Source organism: Xylocopa sonorina, chromosome 1 (assembly GCF_050948175.1).
Source record: "Xylocopa sonorina isolate GNS202 chromosome 1, iyXylSono1_principal, whole genome shotgun sequence".
NCBI classification, from domain to species: Eukaryota; Metazoa; Arthropoda; class Insecta; order Hymenoptera; family Apidae; genus Xylocopa; species Xylocopa sonorina.
The window spans coordinates 13573069-13582926 of record NC_135193.1 but is presented as its reverse complement, the minus strand read 5'-3'; the positions used below and the strand labels follow the sequence as shown (position 1 = coordinate 13582926).

The 9858-nt window shown below is 46.7% G+C and overlaps 1 protein-coding gene across 4 annotated transcripts; it reads right to left on the bottom strand.

Moving 5' to 3' along the window:
* Window positions 1-413: 413 nt before the first annotated feature.
* Window positions 414-3409, bottom strand: LOC143427532 (uncharacterized). Of its 4 annotated transcripts, none has more exons than XM_076901757.1 (6): window positions 2550-3409; window positions 1664-1802; window positions 1396-1579; window positions 1135-1277; window positions 867-1046; window positions 414-735 (listed from the first exon to the last, which is right to left on the bottom strand). In XM_076901757.1, the coding sequence occupies exons 1-3, from the start codon at window positions 3090-3092 to the stop codon at window positions 1398-1400; spliced, it is 864 nt and encodes a 287-aa protein (XP_076757872.1). In that variant the 5' UTR covers window positions 3093-3409; the 3' UTR covers window positions 414-735; window positions 867-1046; window positions 1135-1277; window positions 1396-1397. The 4 variants fall into 4 exon arrangements, with proteins under 4 accessions (XP_076757872.1, XP_076757863.1, XP_076757891.1 ...); XM_076901748.1 differs by having other exon boundaries at window positions 415-735; window positions 867-1130; window positions 1210-1277; XM_076901776.1 differs by having other exon boundaries at window positions 415-735; window positions 867-1130; window positions 1210-1277; window positions 1664-1790.
* Window positions 3410-9858: the final 6449 nt, after the last annotated feature.

Below are 9858 nucleotides of genomic sequence, written 5' to 3'. Positions count from 1 at the left end.
TTTTCATACACGAGAGTAGATTAATGCAACCGAATGATATTATATTTGAATCTTAGATATGAGCGACTAGAAAGTTTGGAAAAGTATGGTTCTGTTCGCAATGTGTGTCCTGCTCTTCGAAAAAGTAAGTAAAATAATGAAATAATGTATGTCTTATATCGTGAAAGTGTTTTAAATGCATTAGAAATTCGAATTATTGTGATGATAAAACTGACGTATTTTTGAGAAACTTGACAACAATTTTTTGCATCGAAGTTGTAATGGAGTCTTACATTGTGGCGCCATGTTCTCATATTTTATTCGTTGTTATTTCAAATTATATTTCGCATTACTTTTTGAAAGTATCATAGCGTTAATACGATTTACGAGAAATAATATACGTACAAAATAACTCAAATAGAGAATGGAAGAATTTATTTATCAGACATCGATATATATATATGTACATATATATTTCACAATTTATAATTAATCTTATACGTATCACGTGAGAAATGATAAAAATCACAGAAGTGTCGTAGTGTTCGCTGTTTAAAGAGGAACGGATATTAATATGAAAATATTTATCGAAGAATTCCTAATTCTTTCCAAAATACATTCTTCTTTCAATTACTTTCATACGTTTTACGTATTTAGTTCATACGTTTAACACAGAGCGCGAACAAGCTTTGCTCTTTCGTTTTCCAATTTTTTCTATTATCTATTGACATAAACATTATCTACAGACTTTATATCCTAGAAAGAGAACAACAATATTATTTTATCGCTCAATTGTACTGGTACTTAATAAGTAAGATAGGTAATTGAAATGAAAGAATTAGTACTTGAATATATCTTGTAAAAGGTAGAATATCATTTGGAATTACCTTATGGACAACAGAAACGATTAAAATTATAATCGATGTGGAATATGGTAGTAAGCGGGTTTGTTGTCTATCTTAGCTGGAGGAAAAGTTTCAGAGGGTTCTTTGCTAATGCAAAATTTCTACTAAATTGTTAAAATTGTGAAGTACGAATTGGAAGTAATAACGATTTCACCGGAAGTCCTGTTGAGCGGTGGGTTCAGTGGTGGAAATATGAATAATTCTTGTTTAAATTCGTAAACGTGATCGTTGTGCGATATGTAAGACCTACCGAAACAATTCCAAATCATATTATTCTTTAACAATTTCTTTGCTTCGGCTTTAAAAACATATTTGTCGAACGTACCATTTGATTCGGACAAATACCCTGTTTGCGTTAACGCGAGTGAATTTTCAAAGAATTGAATTGACGAACTGAAACGAACGCAAAGATTAACGTTAAAATATCACGATACCGCGATAGACTGGTGGAGCTAGTGGCGAGACACTAGTGGACGAAACTTTTGAGCCAAGAAGGGCGGGTGCGATGTACCTTTAATGTCGTCGAATCAAGCGTGTGTGGTGATGAAGGGCGCTGATGAGATTTCCGATTTCTTCGTCAGACTCAGCCGATTGGCGCCTTGATATCCGATTATTCGGCGTACCGCCGACCGTGGATTGCTTAGACGGTTGCGTTGGGAATGACGAGCGGCGTATAAGCGGTGGCGGCCTCGCACCTACGGTTCGATTTAGTTGGCCATTTAAACTTTACACGTTACGCGCAAACTGGCTGATCAAGGTTGATCTAATTATACGTCTACCTAATAGCCGTAAAGCGGGTCGATGCATTTCGAAAGATCTCTGACTCTTCATTGGGTACCTCGGTAGGAGCCGCCTCTGAATGGGAAGCTCGATCGTGGACGTTTTTCTTGAACTGGCACTACCTGCCTTAGACGAGTCCTTATGCGGTTTTTAAACATATATATATACACATATACATATGTTTGTTTACCCGTGTCGTGCTGTTTTTTTTTCTTAATTTTGTTTTTAGCGACATAAAATTAGAATATGCATATAGGTATAATCGGTGCGCGTGAAATCAATCAGTGTAACGTTTCGTTGCATCCACTTTTACAAAAATATGGTTCTATTTGTCAATGCGTTTATGCAGGATATTACATTTCCATGTACGTACGCTATTTGTAATACTGTACACTACGATAGCATTTGTTTGCGATATTATCTAATTTGTGACGACTAAAGAAATCAACGGTACATCTACTTCTATAAATTCTCTATTCTATAACAGTACGTTTTAAATACCTTATTGTTAGTCAATTAATATCTCTGTGTACTATGAATCTACACAGTTTGCTGGTGAAACCGAGAAACTCTAGTTCGTATACGTTACTATTATTTTCACATCGATGTCTCTTTTATTTATTTACTTTTGTTATATACTGTTTTTTTTTAAACTGATATTTATTTCTACTATATTTCGGAGCAACACTCATTTCGAATGTTTCGTTAAACGAGCATCTTTACCTCTGCCCCTTAAATGTACCTGTAACGTGTCTACACTGATTGGATTTGCAAGCACAGGAACATAATTATTAACGATAGATACGACATAGTAGTCGCGGACTGGGTTTCGTTCTATACACAAAGTTAGGAGATAAACTGGTGCGATTTCCGCGGTAATAATACCTTATCTTTAGCGAAACGTATTCGCACAACTTCAACGAGAGCAGCGATGGCTGAAATGAGCAGCATCGTCACGAGAATGTGCCCAGCGACCGGAACCGATTTCGGTCGACGTTCTTTTCCACTTTCCTCCACCTTTACCGTCGAATTGTCACCCTCGACGATCTCGTTTAAACTCTCCGCCGTTTCATTCTTATTCCCCTCCTGGCCATCGTCTCCGTTGTCATCCCTCGAGTCCTCCTTTACATAATCCGCCGTGTAAGTACAGTTCCCGTCGTAATCACTGTAGAAAACCGACGTCAGCCTGTCCTGGTACTCCAAACTCGGGCAACGTTTCAATTTCCTGTGATCCAACGGGATCACTGTTGCCTCGACAATCGCATCCTCGGTCACGTTTATCGTATTGTTCTTGCTCAGCGTCTGATTTCGACTGTAATAATTCGTGTTCAGCAGCAACCGTAGCGGCAGGGAAAGCAACACTCCAAAGATGGTTAGTATCACGAGAATGCTGACGTTGATGCCCAACGAGATCCGTTTTTCTGACATGTTGAGGCGGTCAATTGGGATAGCGTTCTCACAGCTCGCTCTCGATACCCTGCATCCCGCCTCGTTGCACCGCGCTGCACCTGCTGCCCAGACTTTCCCCGTTCATCTTGGATTCTGTCCCGTTCGCCCGGCCGAGCGCGCTCCGTCCACCGCGTTTTTCGCCACGGTTCACATGACCGCCACTGTGGGCGAGGGTGCAAGAACTTTCGAATCGTTATCGGGGCAAACAATGGAACAGACCGCGATATATCCCTCCCACTTTATCGTTCGGACGCAACTGTTGCGCATTCTGTTGTGACTGCAGTTCCAAGTGAACCTGGATGTCGGTTGATATTGATTTCCAGGTAGAGGCCACGTACGCGCAAGTCTCTTACCCGTGTCACGGCTCCGTCGTGGAAACTACAACCCGTGGCGCGGTAATTAGACGTCGTTTAAATCGAGACGGCCATTAAACAATCAACGCCCACGCCGGAACTATCCTCGTTCGAGTTCGAGTTAATGCGCGTAATCGATCACACGCTCGAGTGTCGCTCGTACCCTACCATTGTGGCTTCTTGCGAATTAGAAGGATGAATTATTAGCTGTCTAGGGGTTGGAAAATCATAATCATTGAACCGCGAGTAGGTTCTCTTGCACGGTGGAGCTGATTATTTTTGAAGATCGAAAGTAAAGATGAACGTTTAGGTGATAATGTTGGGGAAAAATATAACGTGCATATAACTTGCAGGAGAAATGTACTCCAGTATCAGTATATCTTTAAATTGGCGATGAAGCCTGGTTGCAATGCTAACAGTATGTCAGAATTTTTCCTCCTTTCTTCCTCGTGTTAACCAGGATTAACTACCGTGATCATTAGCCGGAGACCTAGTTCTAGATGAACTTCGAATCACCGATGCAAACAGCGCATTAAGTTCCTAGATAGTCATCAATCACTAATTAAGTCCAACAGAGCTCAACTTCGACGATCAGATTGAAACTGGCGCGTTCTCTGTTTTTTACAGTTACCGCTTATTATATGGTAATTTACATAATTATCCGTCGTTGAGCGGAGTGGCGAGATTGTGACCAAAACTTCTAGTCTATCGGCTCGGTGCTAGCTACCGTTGGCGATGGTATGACGGAGTATTCGTAGAGTGAAAGTAATCTTTGGGATCGACAATTTTTTAGTCCGCTGAATTTTTATCGGACTACGTTCTCTCGCGATTTAAAATTCCTCGCGTTCGCGTTACGCGCGCTCTCCAATTACACTTGCCACGTTTCCATTCCCTTATAGAGTGCGTACTCCGTTCCCCCGGCAATATGTATTACATATTTCATGCTCGTGAAAGGAATGATAACCACGAACATCTAAACATCCTGACGGTTCTCTATTCCGCCAAAGTCGAAAAATCTGCATGAAATATAAGCCACGGTGGGATCGTGCGCACGGTGATAGCGGAGCCGGGGCCCGAAGGCGGGCGCAGCAGCAGTCGATTCATCGCACGAGATACACAGAAGGTTTCGCGCGGCGTGGAAGGAAGCGGTGGGCAAGGCGGCGAGGGTGCAAGGAAAGGGAACGGTTTGAAATGGGCAGGTTCTCTAGCGCGTGCATACATAAATAATATTAGACAATATTGAATTAAAATTCGCATCTTTCTGGCGAGCAACAATGGGTCCGTGCTGTCTCGACAAAGGAAATGCCCGCCACAACGGCGGCGACAGTGGCGGTGGTGGTGGTGGTGGTGGTGAGCGGTGGTGATCCTGCGGTACTCACGACGCTGGCGGCGGCGGTGGTGGTGGTAGCATGGTGGCGGCGGCGTTTATAAAAGTAATAAAACAGTCGGACAACAACTCTGTGTGGAGTGAGCTACGGCTGGAGGGAAAGAGAGGTAGCGAGGAAGGTGGAAAGGGCGAGCGAGCGGGATACTCCGTGAAGGTGAAAAGAGGAGGGCGAAAGGAGGTACGGGAAAACAGAGCAAAAGAGAGAGAGACGAAGCACTGGAGAACAGCGACCCGACCCGACCGACCGGTAGCCCGGCCGGAGCGCGTATATCTTGCTCTGCTACACCGCAAGCCGATTCTTCGAGGTTCTCATTGATGAATTCGTTCGGCTTGCGAGAACGGACCGCTACACCTATCATCCCTTCCAGTTCGTCGTCGACCATGATATTATCGACGCTACGTACGATCTGCTCGAGAAAAATACATAAATACCAATAATTGAAGGATCATCTTCGGCAGTGCTCTTCAGGAGAGGGGCTCCGCGCGTCGTTTAGTACCTCACCGCGCCACGTCAGAGGGTTAACCGCGAATGCCTCGAATAGACACCACAATTGGAGTAATTAGTCGAACCATTAATCCATCAGCAACAACGAGATTTATGCGCCCGATGAAACCTGTCCGTATCCTGTCCTTGGAGAATCCGAACATTTCGTGAATACCGCGGAGACGTTAATGTAATCTTAATACCAGTTCCGTTCATAGGGAATATCTCCGATAGGGAACCAGTTCTCTAAACGAAAGAAGCATAATGAGATTAGCCGGCGGGCAAACATCGAAAAAGGACGCAAGAGGCAGCAGGATGCTGCGTGTATATCGGCCGCGAACGAGCCGCAGGTGCGCGTCCATACGATTATCAGGGCCGAGTTGGCGCGCGAAAGCCGAACCCTCTCGCGTAGGTTGAGAGCCAGGGTATGTAGAGCAGATGCTCCGGCCGTGGCAGTGGTGGCGGGGTGCGTGATTTTTCACCGCCGACAGCTCCTCCTTCGAGAGCCGCGCATTCCACCTCCTTCCTCCTGGTTCTGCGACTCCTCTCGCTTCTTCGCCAGTCGGTCCCCTTCATCCTTCACTCTTCGTTCGTAACTGCCTGCCTGTTTCTGCCCATCCCTCTCTCTCTCTCTCTCCCTCGATAACTGCACCCTGTTGCTCGTATTGCTCCCCTACCCGTGGCTATACCCGCACCCCGTCGCTCTGTCGCGATTCGCCCCTCCCCGACCCATCCCTTTCTTTCCCTCGGTGGCGAACATCGACAACGTATGCCGCGGACACGCCACTGGACACCGGTTGCACGATCTTAGATTTGCTGATCTCGCGTCCGGAGTGCACCGACACACGGGGATGCGCATCTCCGCGGTGCAACGCGAGGGGCACGGACGCGGCGACCGTTCGCGTGTGCGCCGTGTACGCACGCGATGCACAAAGGGCCCTCGTGACCGTTCCGAGAAATGATTTTCAATAATCGGAGGCCGAGGAAATGGGGAAAGGCATGATGGCGCGGCTTCTTCGTGTCGCGTTGACCCCAACCCTCCCCTGCGGTGGTACATTTTGATTGATTCCTCGAGCGACGTTTATCGCGTGCAACGCTGTCGGCTGCTGCTGTTGCTGCTGCGTTTTGCCAGGGATTGGTAGGTCATCGTGTGTGCAGGGGATTACGTAATTTACTGCGGAGTCGAGTATGTCGTGGGGGTCATAGCGGTGTTATCGGTTCTGTAGGTGTGGCTTTATTGAATCTGTCACTTTAGGTCGGTCGTAGATTAACTACGTAGGGGCAGGTATCTGTTGTTTGTACAGTGAGTAATCTGATTGCGATTTAAACCTCGTTCCACTGAAATTAATTTTGTACCTTTTTTTTTTCTTCAAACGAACACGCGCTGTACATTGCTTTCGCTGAATGGATATGCATCGTTCGCGAACGATTTATGCCTGAGACTTCGGGGCATAATTTGTGTTGTTCAGACGGATACTCTCCAGAAACCTAATAGTAATACCGCTACGTAACAGCATGAATTGTGAAATCTTGAAAGCAATCGTGTTACCATGCGCAGCGTTGGATTGTCGAAACGACCACACACGATCAATAAGATTGGTTAATCCAGGTTGACAGTAATATTGTCAACCGGCTTCGATACTTGTTGCATCGGTCGTTTAGTATTTATGATCGGTATTGACAATATTAGTAATCGCGCGCGGTCAATATCGAAGGATTAAGTTTCAAGTACTAAAGCGGATTGACAGCATTATCGTCAACCCATTACACACTAACCCAGACTATCGATCGCGTGTAACTCTCTTCAGTTTTGGCATTTTTGCCGGCCAAAATACTATTTGAACACCATCGGTCGATCGATATACGACCTGTTGGAGTTCACGAACGTTCGCACTCGAAGAGAAAAGAGTCGAATCGTCCAAAATCAAGAGCAGCGCATGGGAGGAATACGCCATTAACTCCGGGAGTTCCATCAACGTCTCCTCTCACCTTCAACCAACCGGAGGATTACGATTTACAAGGAGCTGGCGCAGCAGCCGTCGCTCGTTAGGTTCGCAATTTACATTTGCCAGTCGGCCACGTACAACATAGTTGCCTGGACGTTGAATAGAATCAACACCGTCCGTTTTACTAATGCCCATGAAACGAGTGATTTACGTAAGCAAGCGCGGTGGTGCGCGCCGCCAGCACGGACCGATAGAAAGCGAGTATATCGACTTGTAAATCGGAGTGTCATTATGCAGATAGCCAGGATGCACGAGCCAGGGACGAGGGAAAAACGTGGTATCGCGCGGTATCGGGACACGCGTTAGGCACCCTCTCCCCCCCCCCCCCCCCCTCCTTTCCTGGTCCGGTCAGAGGGATTTACAATCGAGGAGCGGATCGGAAATCACCTACCAGGGTAGGCATTAACCATCAGAGGGTATCGAAGGCGCGAATACGGCTAATTGGCGTAGCACGAGTTGCTCGTAGGTAGTTCAGGATGGCTGCATAGCTGCAAAATTTTCACCGTAGTGGTCTGCGGAGCCGCGTAAAGACCGCGGGGGCATGTAACAAAGTCGCGTCTCGCTCGGAGGGAGAAGGCCGAGAAGAAGGGCAGGCATCGTAATTACGCAAATTGCGGCTCTGTTCTCGCCTGCTCCGGGCCTACTGCCCGCGGATGGGCACCATGACGAGCAGCGCGAGTTGAAGGATGGCGTTGCATGAAATGCTTACGGTTCGCACGTACGCTTGCGTTTTAGAGATGGGATCAAGTTCGATACGTTGTCACGAATTCAAGGTGATTTCTGATAAGAAGAGGATTTCCTCTCGCGAGATTCGAGTGTCGCAGATGGTTGGGAGTATCGAAAATTGTTGTTGGAGAAGAGAATTATTGAAAACGCGTGATGTTACGCGATAGAAAGGTAGCTCTACTTCGAACGAATCTATCGAACTTTCTTCAACTATTCGAAATTGTTCAATCGGATTAAAAACCACTCGCAATGTACGGGAACACTTGTTCCCATCGCTACTCACGGTCACTCGCACACCACATCGCGGCGCGTTCCCATCCTCCATCCTCGAGCCAGGTCCGAACGAGCAATTTGAATGAACGACACGAAGATCGAGTTTGTTGTCGGAGATTCGACGTGGCTACCGTTCCACGTCCACCGTCCGGAGGATCGTCGAAGGTGGCTCGTCTGCCGCCAGAACGTTCACTCCGGAACGAGAGGAATCGCTTTAAGAGCGATGAAAAATGCTGTTTATATCTGGGGAAACTGGTTGAACGGTGTTCGCGATTCGACGGCAGGCAGCGCGTGCCTGCCGCGGTCTTATTAGCGCTGATCAGCGCCCGTGATAAATTTATGTGCTGACCAAGATGTATATAGGTGCACGCGTACGCGTATGCCCCGCGCGCGTATGCGTGTGCCGCGTGGGCATCGTCACGTGGAAAAAAGGCGCCGTTACACACGCGGGATCCCCGTGGTTTCTGCCTCGATTCTGCCGTGTCGCGAGGCCGTTTTTGCCTATACGACGGCCGTACGCGCGCCACTGACAGCGCGCTCCTAACAGAGAGCGACAGAAAATCTATCAGGCTTTCAATGAAAGCACTGGATACACCGCCGCTGGAATTTCTAATGCCGACGCGCGCCAACTATGTCGGGAACGACGATTGGCGAGAAATCGTTCGAGCATTTTGCGCAGTCGTTTTTGCCGCGACCACGAATCTGTCCTCTCACTGTCTCTTCATCCTTTTCCCCTTGCTTTTCTGTTTATTAGGTCATGCCATGACTAACGCGGTTTCTTTACTTTTTTCCCCACCGGGATACGGATATTAGGTGAAAGTACCATGATTTAGGTGACGGTGAATTATGGAGCGAGTCGAATTAAATTGTTGGGCTAATTACTCGGTAATTACTAGTGGATACTATTCCACGGTAAGCGGAGGAATGTCTTTCGAACAACTGGAAATATTTTAATGTTTGATGCTTGCCAGAATTGTAGATCGTACGAGTGATCGCAGATCCTATATCGTGGAAGATAATCCTGGAGTTCCCTCGTATGGTTTTAGTCGAACCGACAAAACCCTTAAACTCTTAATCTCGTTACACGACGAGCGCCCAAACTTCCGGACGATATAAAGTCCTTAAGCTTGCTCGACACTGTCGGCCATTTTATCGTGTCGTTAACTTTCTTCCCCTTCGTTCACACGATCATCCTTCGACTATAAAATTTAAGTTCACTGATCAATGCTTGGAATTACTCGATATTTCCATAGACGATGAGCGCCTGGATTGACAGAGTGCCGTTCCCATGAAAAGGGGCAAGACGAGAGGTGGTTCCATCGGGCTCAGATCTGTATAAGAGATCTAAACGAAAAAGGCTAAAAATCATAATCCCGATTGATATAAGCGCTTAGCTGACAGGAAGGGTCCGTTTTATGCGGCAGAAGTCGGGGTCGCGTAAAGAGGGAAAGAGAGAGCGATGCAAGCGTGAAGCCGCTCACCAGGGGCGTATTAACGGCGGTGGCCATAACGGCGG